Source organism: Choloepus didactylus, chromosome 8 (assembly GCF_015220235.1).
Source record: "Choloepus didactylus isolate mChoDid1 chromosome 8, mChoDid1.pri, whole genome shotgun sequence".
NCBI classification, from domain to species: domain Eukaryota; kingdom Metazoa; phylum Chordata; class Mammalia; order Pilosa; family Megalonychidae; genus Choloepus; species Choloepus didactylus.
Genome location: NC_051314.1, coordinates 4808644 through 4821830, shown reverse-complemented (window position 1 = coordinate 4821830; position 13187 = coordinate 4808644). Strand labels below are relative to the sequence as shown.

The window sequence follows — 13187 nt, the reverse complement described above, 5'->3', positions numbered from 1 at the left end:
GCCCCTTCCCCACCCTCCTGGACAGGTGACGTCTGTGACCTCTCCTCCACCTTGCTCACGCAGGTGACAAATGAGGCTCCTCTCCCCCCTCATCCACACAGATGCTGTCTGTGCCCCGCCCCCCCCCCTTTCCGGACAGGTGCTGCCTGCCGCCCCTCCTCCCCGTCACTGCTCATACAGATGGACAGCGTCACCTGGTGGCCCCAGACTACAGAAGAAAAGGCACATGCCCAGAAGGCACAGCCAGCAGTGCATGAACAGGAAGGACATCCCATGACAGTCACGGGAAAAAAAAAACACTGAGAAAGTTCCTACACAAGGACACACTTTAGACAGCACAAGGCATCTCACTAGAAGGTAACAGTCTACAGGTGTGTGGCGAGAGGCTCAGGGCGGGGCAGCCATCGCCATCTCACCCAGTGCGGGGGGCACGTGCCCCGCTCAGCACCAGCCCCCCTGCACTCGTCAAGCCTGGGAGCTGGGGGACCACAGTGAACGCCAAGGGCAGGACACGGACCCCTAACCGCCCAGAACCATGCCGAGCGAGGACCTGGGTGCTGGTGTAGTGGTGCTGGCTCCAGCCTCTGGTCTCAGCCCCAAAGAGGTGCCTGGTGCCTGGGGGGGCGGACCCTGGTGTGCCGGGGAAACAGGGAGGCCAGAGAAGGCCGGGGGCCCCCACGGTTGGCTCCAGGTGGTCGCTCAGCGGGAGGAAGCCACGAGCCCAGACCTCCCGAGGGTAAAGTGGTCACCGTCTAGAACGGCACGTTTGTGCCACGGACGTAAAACCACCCAAGACAAACATGGGTCAGAGTGACCTCAAGGGTTAACCAGCACAAAGGCAGCGGCACTGCTTCCAGAAGTTTCCACGCCCTGCCCTCGGGTGACGCCTCCGAGCCCGCGGCTCCGCAGAGCCTGTGCACGCTCCTTATAGGAGCACGATCCACTCAGGCTCCGGGTCCCAGACGCCTTTGTTCACGCTCAGCTGTCCTGGGGCCGCTCCCGATAGGTGACGTGCAGATACACGTATGTGAACATAAACGCAGGAGTACAGAAGCACACATAGGATCTTCCAGACTATTCCCACCCCTCATCTTATAAGGCAGGGGCCTGAGGACTGAGCGCCAACATTTCCGAGAGAACGAACTCTAAGGGAACCATTTAAACAGGTCTGAGCAAAGGTGAGCTGATGGTTTCCAGGTCGCTGTCACACTCCGGGATCTCCACGGCCGGGGCTGGCCCACCTGCTGCCCACTTTCCTCACAAATCCTCCCTCAGAACTAAAACCCACCAGACGCCCAACTGCCCTACACGTGATCAGATACAACAGACATTCAACAAGCTTTTCAATCAGTAGAAATTCAGCTGTGATCCCAAATCAGAAGAAGAAATGAGTGTGTGCTTTTCATTTTCACACCAGGCCATACAAACCCAAGAGCATCAAAGTAAACTTTTTATCCCTGGGTCCACTGAGACTCTGCTCCATTTTAAACAGATATTAAAGCAAAGTTGAAAATCTTATGAAATACTTCAGCAAGGTTCTGTATCAAGGGAAAAAGCAAATACTCGTGACCTCACTATGTCCTCCTTTTACAACCACAAAATTGATAATTACCACAAAAATGGGCCTTTACCGATGACTGATCCCAACAACCAAGTCTTGCCTCTTAGATGCCGTGGGAAGGACGTGGCTGGGCCGACAGGAGCCGCTGTCCTCTTACCCACAGTCCGGCCATGGCGGGAAGGCCACGTCCACCGCAGCCCCCCCCCAGCCAACCAGGCCAGCTCCAGGGCCTGGGGATGAACGGGGTTCGGTGTTCTCGAGTATCAAAGTTTACTCGCTAGGAAGTGATTTTCCACATGTTCTATCAAACCAATAGACATATGATTACATACTGCACATTACATATCACATATGTGATTACAGAATGCAAGAGCACTTGAGTTCTGAAGAATTCACTCCCCCATGTCGCGTGGGTCCTTCGGTGGCAATGAACCTAGTAGGTAAACAGAAGCATTCTAGTAGTTTTCAGGGGTTAGCTCTTCTAAGAAGGTGATTGGATCAGCTTAGTCTCTGCTTGGAACCCTGGGGCAGCTTCCCCTGAGACGGAGTAGAATCCCGGCTCTTTCCCCTCGGCCCACGTGCACAGCCGAGCTAGTTCCTGCCACAGGGCCCTGGCACAGGCCACTCGGGCTGCCCGGACTCTCTCGCCCGTGCCTCAGGTCGAATGTCCTCCGAAAGGCTTCCTGACCACTCTGGGACGGTGTGCCCGCCCCTGCAGCTCACTGTCCGCACACATCCCTGTCACCTGCCTTTCCCTCTGGACTCCACGAGGACAGGGGCTCGGCCTTGCTCCCCACCAGTCCCGGAGCAGTGGCTGCCTACAGCATGGCCAGCATACCTGCGTTAAATGTACATGTAAAGGCCTGCGTTAGTCAACAGCCAAAGCTCCAGGACGTCTTTGGGCCTGTGGACGACTTACTCTTCAGTCAAAGGAGGGCAGATCAGCTGGAAGGTTCAGTGACCCGAGCGCCAGCAGCGAACTGCAACGGCTGCAAGGGCTGCAAGGGTGCTGCAACGTCCCGGCTCACACGCCCCAGTCTCGCATGTCACAAAAAACTACCTTTTCCCCTCACTCAACAGAACTCCCCAGGTGCGTCTTCAAATATTTGAGTGGTAAAGACTTCATTCAGCCAAGTGGAAACTCCAGTTCTAAGGCTAAGAAAACCTCAGTTTCCATGAATGCTTTCATACACAGCCACAAATGACCAACGTGAAGCGCTCCCTGTGAATGTCAAGGAATCCAATCATCCGACGCCCCTTTGAGGATGGCGCAACTATCCCCCTTTCACGGATGAGGAAACAGAGGCCAGAGCGGGCACGTGCCCTGCCTGCAGCAGGCCAGTGAGGGTGCGGCGGGAGGCGGACACGCCCCGGAGCTGCACGGACATGTGGACACACACCCGCCAGAACACAGCCGCATCTAAAGCAGCTCGGTTCACAAGCGTCCCCACGTCCTCTAATTGGCCATCTGGGGAGGGTGGGGAGGGGGAAAGAACCACTCGGCGTTTTCAAAATGCAGAGGTCTGAGCTGGGGCGGGGCGGGGGCCAGGCCTAGTTCGAGTGCTCTGCAGGTGATGCAGGTGGACCCCCAGGAAAGACCACGGCGTGGGGCCCGGCCTGCCGCCCAGATTAGCTTGGAACCCCAGGACTGGCGTGTTTTCAAGCTTCCCGGGCGACTCCGAGGTCCAGACCCCGTGTTCCGGGAGCAGCATGCGTGTCTGAGGGATCTGGTGCTCTCGTGAGGAGCGACCAACCCACCGTGTCTCCTCCAGGTCCCAGAGGCCTGTCCGCGCCCACGGGCAGTGGGGTCCAGCTGACCTGGCGGGCTAATTCCCCGGGCCTCCGTTTCCTTATCCGTCCAACGGGATAACCCCGTGGCTCCATGGGAAGGCACCGGGCAGCAACCTAACCCTGAACAGCTGTGTGGCCCGGGCTTGACGGGGTCCTCCCAGCGGCCACGGAAACACGTGTGGGGAGAAAGCACCTGCTGCCCTCGCTCTCCTTCTTCTGGAACGTTCTGACTCTACGTTGTCACAATTTGCCTTGAGAGGGGCTCCTATCAGTCCTAAACAAGTTGTGGCCTCTAGTCTAAGACCCTATTTCCCTGCTCTCCGATTTTCCCGAAATCCATTTTCTCTAAACCCCCTTCCTTTCCCACTAGAAACTAGGCTGCTATGGTCACTTTGCCGCCAAAGCACCCAAGTGACTTTTTCTGAGTCCCGTGGGTATCCTCAGCTGCGAAAGATCAGTCGGGACTCTTCGAGACACTCTGCTTTGGGTTGACAGTGACTTTGAGAGAGGCCTGGCCCCTGCCTGCCCGCAGGAACCTGTCTCCAAACCCTCTGCCCGTGTCCCGCTTGCTGATGGGGACAACTTCCTACGATCCTTCCTACGGTCCTCCCCTCCCTCTCTCAAATCAGAACCTCCACATGGAAGCCGAGAAAGAAACTGCCCCTTCCCCTGACTGCAGTTTCCCACCCAGGCTTCAGCATTCCCTTTAACAAACCCAGGAGCCAGAATCCTGGTTCCTGGGAGCTGCTCTCCCACCACGCAAGTCAGCAGAAGTGTCCGTGGGAGAGGAGAGAGGTGTCTGCACGGGGGTGGGGGTGGGCAGGCCCTCCCTCCCACCTCCGGCTCCTGCCCCAGGAAACACAGAGCCCCTTCGGTTCACCAGTCCACACCCCTCAGCAGACCCAGCTCCCTCCCAGGGCTGCCCCCAACTACCTCCAACCGGCTGAGCCTGGGAAGGGGCTCACTGCTTCATGGCTAAGGGGCCCAGGGGCTCCTTCTCGGGGTGTCCTTTGCCCAGAGAGCCATTCTCCACCTGCCCCCACCCCGCGCTTTTCCTGCCCTTTCCCAGTCTGTGTCTTCCAGCGTAATCAGGAGCGTTTGGCTTTCTCTAGTGAAGCAGGATGTCACGGGCACTCCTCTAGCCCCGGGCCTCCCTCGTGGCAGGCCAGGCCAGTGGTGAGAGCCTCGGGGCAGAAGTCACTGGTGCCACCCTCTGTGCTGGTCATTTCTGGATCCTCCTCCTCACGAGGCACCAGCGTGGCCTGTGTGGGGCACCACCAGTAGCCATCCTGCTCCCCGCTCTCCTCCACGCTCCAGCTGCCCACCCACTGGACACCTGATGGACGTCAGGGCTCCCACCAAGCGCCACCACATCCACCGTGTCTCCTGACTTCCCAGAAATCCAGGGCCACCCACCTCCTCCTCTCCCAGCATCTGAGTGGTCGCCACCTCCCGAATAAGCCAATCCAGCCCTTCCTCACCACCTCTGCTCAGATCTGATTCTTTCTGCCTTTTCCTACAATTCAAACCTCACAATACTTATGCTTTAGAAACACGGACCTGGAGTATCACTTCCCTATTCTGTGACTCCCCACAAATCTCAGGGGGGCCTTTGTGACAGCCACAACCCTAACCCTCCCCTCCTTCCTGCTGCATGTAGTTGTGAGCGTCTCGCCCAGCGTGGCCACTCCCGGTCCCTGCCCCGGCACCCAGGGCTCTGGACCTTCCTGGCTCGGGTCGGGACACTGAGCAGTGCCCCAGGCAGCCTCCAAACAGGGCAGTTACGCTCGACCAGGAGACGCCTGGTGTCTCTTCTTCCTGACACCCCCAGGCTGGGCACCTCAAGCCGGGGGCTGCCCACAGGCGTGACCCCATCTCCTGGGCCGGGCCAGAGCAGGTGGCACTGCTTCCGGCACTGGAGACGGTGTGAACTGCCGCTCCCCCTGCCCCTCCCCACACAGCGCAGAGCCTCCCTGAGGACTAGGTGGGAGCAGGAGAGTTCGGTTCTCGCTCTAAGACCCGATAAACTCTCCTTCCTCTCAGCGTCTGCAGGGGCGGCTGGCCCACGACACCACGGGCTCCGGGAGGGCACCCGTTGGCACAGGGCAGCAGCTCTCAGCCACCGTGGCTGAAATAAAGCAACCGTGGAGCTGAAAATCCCTCCTCTGCAGGCAGAGCTTCACGAGGCACCCATCAGAGGGACCAGGGAACTCCGGCTCCCCCTTGGGTATCTGGATCTAGGGTGAATGCTCCTTACCGAGTTTGCTTCATAAGAACTGACAAGAAAACACAGATTCCTTTCTCAAAAACAGGCTTCACCTGTGACAGTTTCTTACAGCATGAACTGTGTGCTAGAGGCTGGCGAAACGAAAGGCTCTGGGTCTGCTTTTCCTCCCCTGTAGCACACTTCGACCACCAGGAAATCGTGACTATAATAGGTTTCCGCAGGGGGAAGGAATGGAAAAGGCCCGTGGGTGGGAAGCTGGAGGGCCCGGGCTTGGGAAATGGGCAGAGCGGGGCCCAGGGGCTGGCTGCCACCTACCATGAGGGACAGACGATCCTCGGAGTTCATTTCCGAATTAAAAACCCCAGTGCTCGCAGGGCAGGTCACCTGAGAACCAGGTGGGGCTGTAAAGCACCTGGCATCCGCCACTCCTACCTGCCCGCTGGCACCCAATTAACTCGCATGCTAATAAGCTGTCCAAGGGAACCTTACAGGCCTACTTTAAAAAACAAAAACAAACAAAACCTGTGCCCTAGGAAATGGAAGGAAACGTTCCAAACCCAGAACTCCTCCCGCTGGTCTGGCTGGCTGCGGTGGCGGGCGCTGTCCAGAGGCTCGGCCCCACGCAGGGCCCCCGCGCTCTCTTCTCAGTGCGCACGGGCAGTCCGGCCTGGAGGGCTCTCTCCCTGCTACTTCACTGGCCTCGGCCCCCTGTGGCATCCTCCGCCCTGAGGGTCTGAATTCAGGGCAAGCGCCTCGGCCCACCCTCGGCCCAGCAGGAGGAATAGCCAGTGCCGGGGGGTCTCCCACCGGAAGGACAGCCGCTCCCGGGAGTCTCTCTAGGCCCCAGGTGACGTGAACCACAAGCTACAGGCGAGGGGATTAAGTGTAATTGAAGGATAATTCTGACAGGATCACAGGGAGGAAAGGGCTTTCCCCTGCAGCCTCTGGAATCCTCCTAAACCAAGCGCACAGGAGAGCCCCTCGCGGGCATGGGTTGGAACTGTCCTCACAGCCGGGGCAGCCGTGCCTTTCGGTCCATCCCGAGGCTTCTGAACAGCACCCCTCTCCCGAGGGCCCCAGTTCTCCACCTGCCCACCCTGCTGAACTCCAGTGCCCTCCGCCACCCACCCGCCACCTGCCTCACGCTCCCACAGGGCCCTCCACACCTCATAGGAGTCCTTGGAGTGCTAGTCCCTGCCCCCACCTGGCTCTGCACCGTGGACCCCCCAGGTTGCCCAGGCCCCCTCCCCGCCAACGCCTCCCTCCCCTCCCCCTGCCTTCCTTCCCCACCCACCCCGCCGGCAGGCCCTGCCACCTTCACCCAAATGGAGCAGGCCAGGCCCCCAGCATCTTCACCTGGTTTGGCCAGCAGCTCCGCAGGCCTCTTCCTGATCCCACCCGCAGCCCCCCGAGTCCTTTCTCCACGTAGACGTGATGGAGAGGGGTCTTAAAACAGAGCCAGGTGCCAGCCCCTGCTTAACAGCCTGCAGCACCTTCTCCCACTGCCTGTCAGTGGGGGGCTGCCAGCACCCCCCACCATGGCCAGCAGGGTCGCCAAGCCTGGGCCCGTCCACGGCTGCCCGCCCTGCTCCAGCCATGCTGGCCTCCCCTGTCCTCCAGCGCACAGCTCACACCCCCGAGGCTGTGCTCCAGGTGCACGTCGGCCTGTAACCCCTTCCCCACCTGCCAGGCCTCAGGAAGGCCCTCCCTGTCCCCCACTGAGGGAATTCCCTCCGTGGGTTCCCTCAGCCCCCTGCCCAGCGGCATTCTGCCCTGGCACGTGTACCATCTGACACCCCTGTTCACGCAGCCATGGATGTGCCAGCCGTCTGCACCACGGGGCAGGGGCCACATCCACCTTGTCCTCTGCTGAGTCCCCAGTGCCTGGAAACGTGCCCACGACGCACACATAACCAGCAAACCAGGGTCAGTCGGTGCACAGCTCCCCGGTGAGCCCCCCTAATGCATGGTGGGGTCGGGATATCCCCTCAAATCTTACCAGCTGAAGGGTCCAAGTGTTAGAGCCACTGCCTGCAAATCCAGATAAAGCGCAGAGTTCTCATAAACAAGGTAAAGAACCATAAGGAAACACAGACAGAACAGAATACAGAGAAACACGATGCATACAGTCCAGAGTAAACTAAATACAAAGTTAAAAGACCAAACGCTAACTTGGAAAAAAGTGTGTAAAATACATAACCAACCCAGGGTAAATATATTTAGTATCTAAACACTACTATAAATCATAATAGAAAATGACACCACCCCTAATAGGAAAATGGACAAAGCATGCAAAAGGAAATTTACAAAAAACAAAGTGCAAACAGTAAGTGAACCCGTAAAAAACAGCTGTCTCACTGATAAGCAAAGAAATACAAACAAAGCGAGCAGTGAGATGGTATGTTACCTACCAGGTAGGTTACAAATTGAAGGGCTGATAACCCTGTGCTGACTAGAGCCTGGGGAAGCGGCCTCGCCCCAGCCTGGCTGGTGGACGGACGGCTCGATGGAGGGGGCCCTCGTGTGAGAATTAGAGCCTGTGCCCCCTTGGACCCCGGGAGCCCGCATCCGGGAGCGTTTACAGAGGAAACGGCTCCTTGGAGCGGAGAAGAGAAGGGCGAGTGTGGGGGCTGAGCTGGGGTTCAGAGAGGACAACTGTGGGGCAGTGGAGGGAGCGGCTGGCCGAGCCCCAAGGGGCGACGGTGCAGGAAGATGCAGGAGGTCGCAGGTTACCATGCCGCCCCGTGATGGGCCAGCTGTCCGGGCCAAAGCTCTGCTGTTCAAAGAGACGGAATCCGCTCAAGCCAATGTGGGCAAAGCAAGTGGCCACCCTGGCACCTCACCGGGTGGGGAGGAAGCCGCCAAGGCAGGCAAGCTGGGACCCTGGAGCTAGGGGACCCACACCTGAGTGTGTGCATACGTCACACACATGTGAGCTCACCCTTCTGCAGCCAAGCCCAGCTACCTAAAGAGTGCCTTCATGCACCAGGGCCCTGGGGACCCGGGTGAGTGTGCACAGACCACACCCACCCTGGGGAGCCCTGCACCTGAGAGCTTCCCCACCTGGGCTTGTCCTGCAGCCCTCCAGCCGCACAGCTCCTGGGAATAAGCCTTTCTCTGACCTCCAGGTTTACAACATGTGTGTACACACATACACACACACATAGATGTACACCCAGAAGCACACATGCACACCCATATGCATAAACACTCACACACATGCACACACACCCACATGCATATACTCAGAATATACACATGCACTCATACCCACCCACACATGTGCATGCACACATTCACACACATGCACATACACACACATACACACTCGCACACACGTGTGGATGCACACACTCAGAACATGCATACACTCAACATACACATGCATAGTTGCACCCACCCACATTCATACTCATACACATGCACACACACATTCTATACAATGCACATACACACATGCATACACACACACATGCATATACTCTGAATATACACATGTACATTCATACCCACCCACATGTGCATGCACACATTCACATACATGCACATACACACATACACACTCGCACACATGTGCATGCACTCAGAACATACACATGCATACTTGCACCCACCCACATTCATACTCATACACACATGCACACACACATTCTACACAATGCACATATACACATGCATAGACACACATGCACACACACACCCACATGCATACACTAAGACATGCACACTCGCACCCACCCACATGCATATAACCATACACACATGTGCATGCACATGCATTCATGCACATGCATATACACACATGCACACCCACCCAGATGCATGCACACACACGTCCATGTACACACACATGCACACTCACACCCACATGCATACACTCAATGCACACTTGCACCCACCCACATGCATACACTCACATGCATGAACACACCCATATGCATACACACTCATACAATGTGTTTGCACACACATGCACATGCACACATTCACACAGACACGCATACATTCACAGATACAAACACTCACCCATGTACTCTTGACCGCTTATATGAACCCAGAGGTGAGGGCCAGGCAGAGGAGGTGGGAGAAGGGGGAGAGCAGATCTGACTGGAGGCTCGCCATGATCCAAAGGGACATTTTAACACGTATTTGGTTTAATCATAAGAAGTTTGTTATTAGAAGGGGCACTGAGTGGTTTTGCCCTATTGACTCTGCTAAAGCGCTGTATCTTCCCCGCATACCTCCAAGCTGGTTAAGGGTTTGTTTTTCTTACATGCAAAATGCACAGCTGGACTTGTCCCATCACATCAGACAGCTCTCAAGTGCACGTGCTAATTTATCTAGCAGAGTTCCTCTAAAACCATAGGAAATGAGGTTCCCCTCCATAAACAACTCTTCCACCAAACCAGTCCCCAAAAGCTAAAGGGAAAGGGTCTTGAACAGATCTTTCTGCTTCAGTATATAACTCAAACCATGATCTTGATTACCTTTCTGCTAATAATTGCCACTGCTATTATCCTATTGGGAGGGCTGAATTACACCACGTGTGTGCTGACTGCCACGACCGGCACACAAAAACCGCTGCGCCGGAAGCGAGGGTCCTGCCACGCCCAGGTGCTGGCGGAGCTGTGAGCTCTCGGTGCACAAGCTCTCGCTCCCCTGTGCGAGCCCCCCACTGTGGTTTTCAAAGAACAAGGCGCTGCCTAGAAAGGTGAGGAACACGCCGAGACCCACACAGATCCTGCCACACTCCCAGTGCCAGATCATGAGTCAGGAAGGCTGTTTTTTTATTTTTCTTTCTTTTTTAAAAAAATAGTTACTTTCTTAAAACACTTTTTATTTTGAAATATTCTCAAACTTACAGAACAGTTACAAAAACAATACACACCCTATAGAGAGAACTCCAACACACCCCTACCCTCCAGATACCCAGATCCACCAATTTTAATACTTGGCCATATTTGTCACATCATTCTTCCTTTCTATGCATCTATCCATCCATCTATCCATCCATCCATCTATCCCTCAGTCTATCTATCCAGCTACTTAGCCTTAGTTAAACAAATGGGAGACTACCCCACTGGGTGTGTGGCAACTTTCTACCCATCTGTCCCCACCCACACAGCTACGTGCTTGGGTGCACAATAAAGAACTGAGATGGATGCCAGTCAGGGAGACATCGGATCCACAAGAAGCAGACAGGAGGGGCCAGATGATGGCGGAGACGTGCAGGGCCGAGCCCTTCTCACCTTAGCAGAGGCCCTTGGGCCAGCCACGACTCATAGCCCCTCCTTGGAAAGCTCTAATGACCTGAGCCCCTTCAGGATGAAGCCCACCCCTCCGTCAGTGACCAGGCCCTGCCTGCCTTTCCCACCTTGCATATCCAGAATGCCCCAAGCTCCCACCTACCCTCGGTCCCCTGAGCAGGCCTGTTCCTTCTGCCCCCAGGGGTCCCTGAGCTCCCAGCTCCTTCAGGTCCCAGCTTAGAAGTTGTTTCTTCCAGAAAAACACCCAACAGCCCCAAGAATGGGCCCTGCCAACAGCCCCCAGACCCAGGGGCCTCTCCCAGACCCTGGGCCACCACTGGGCCGCCCCGGGTCCCCTGTATCTCCCCCAGCCCACTGGCTTCCCCAGGCCCCTTGTGGCTCCCCTGGCCCCCCACACCCTGGGCCGCGATGGGCCCCCTGTATCTCCCCCAGCCTGCTGGCTTCCCCAGGCCCCTTGTGGATCCCCTGGCCCCCATCCCCTGGGCCGCACTGGACCCCCTGTATCTCCTCCAGCCCACTGGCTTCCCCAGGCCCCTTGTGGCTCCCCTGGCCCCCAACCCCCTGGGCTGCGCTGGGCCCCCTGTATCTCTCCCAGCCTGCTGGCTTCCCCAGGCCCCTTGTGGATCCCCTGGCCCCCAGCCCCCTGGGCTGCCCCGGGCCCCTGGGCTTCACTGCCCCAGGACTGAATTTCAAGGACCAGCCGGCAACTCTGCTATAGCCCTCCAGCCACCCACCACCAAACAGCTGGCTCTCTGGGAGCAGAGGCTGGACTGTCAGCTGCGTAAAGCAGGCCAGCATCCTCATCGAGGCACATCTGTGCTCATGTAACTGGCCGTGAGCCACTCTGGAAAAGTCGAGAGCGGTGCAGCGATGGAGTCATCACTTAGACGGAGACATGAACCTGGAGGAGGAGCCCCGGGTGACATCGCCACCGAGCGTGGGAAGCTGCGCTGAGTAAACTGAGTGTCAGGAGACTCCCGACCGTCCTCAGCGGCTGCTCCCATTGGTCCGTCCCGGGACAGAGGAAGACGGCTGCGACGCTCTCCTACCTGCGGGGATGATGCCGATGCGCAGGGCACTCGGGACCAGCGGGGCGCGGGGCTGGTTCTGGTTGACACCGGCGCTGCGCTGGGTGCGCCCGATCAGGCCGTGCAGGACCTCGCTGAACATGCCGTCCCCGCCGACACAGACGACCCTGCCGGGAGCACAGGGACACGTCAGGGGCAGCTGCTCCGGGGAGCACCGCGCCGTCCCTCCACCACGGCCTCCTGGGCCCCGCGGGCTGGGGGGACCGTCTCCCTGCTCCCGAAGCACCCCACTCGCTCAAGTCTTTCTAGAGCCTCTTCCGAGTCGGGGGAGCAGGCAGTGCTGCAGGCACAGGATGCTCGGCCTCCCAGCTGGCAGGAGCCCAGCCCCGGGAAGGGCCTGAGCTCTCGGGTGGGTCTCAGGGTCCCAGCCGAGTGCTTCAGCCTCTGGGCTGGGCGGACAGTGCGCCCGAGACCCGGCCCGAGCACCGGTGAAACATGGAGACGATGGGGCTCTCCTGACGAGGCTCAGCCCGGAGGCGAGGGGCACAGAAGCTCCCGGCACCACGGCGACAGCTAAGGAGGAAGGAGAGGTGCCCCCCTCGGCATCCTGAGGGCAGGACTAGCCTTACTCCCCTTTCCAACCTCAGCCCCTGCACAGTGTGGGGGCGCGGCAGACGCTCAGCCAAGTCTGTGGAAGAATGATGACCAGATACAGGCACATCACAGCTCAACACACTGCCCACAAGAGAAGAGAGGAGAGAAAACCAAAACGGCATCCATCAAAAAGCAGGAAAAGTGCAATGAGTTTAACTGTACTCATGATGATGAATGAATTTCTAAGGACAAAGGAAAGATTAGAAAGCAATGGAGAAAGAAAAAAGAAAGGAAAGAAAGAAAGAAAGGAAGAAAGAAAAAGAAAGAAAGAAAGGAAGGAAGGAAGGAAGGAAGGAAGAAAGAAAGAAAGAAAGAAAGAGGAAGGAAGGAAGGAAGGAAGGAAGGAAGGAAGGAAGGAAGGAAGCTAAAATAAAAGACAATTAGAAAACCAGGAAAAAAATATGACAATAGGTATTATTACCTGTTATTTTTTGAATGAAAGAACAAATGACCGAAATTTCAGTCAATAGAAAAAATGGGCCAAGGATATAAAAATCAATTCTAAGAAGAAATCTAGTTAAACAATAAACATATTTTTAAAAAGACTACAGATTTTCACATGTCAAATTACCAGAGGATTTTTTAATGTGTTAATACCAAATATGCTGGCAAGGATAATAGAATTACAAGAAAAATGTAAATTAATAGCCTTTTACAAA

The 13187-nt window shown here is 56.7% G+C and overlaps 1 protein-coding gene across 3 annotated transcripts in view; it reads right to left on the bottom strand.

Moving 5' to 3' along the window:
- Positions 1-13187, bottom strand: part of CERK (ceramide kinase) — a 53133-nt gene that overhangs the window by 14731 nt on the left and 25215 nt on the right. For all 3 annotated transcript variants that reach the window (XM_037845778.1, XM_037845779.1, XM_037845777.1), the window contains exon 6: positions 11896-12041. In XM_037845778.1, the coding sequence (XP_037701706.1) occupies positions 11896-12041 (146 nt within the window). The remainder of the gene's footprint in view (positions 1-11895; positions 12042-13187) is intronic.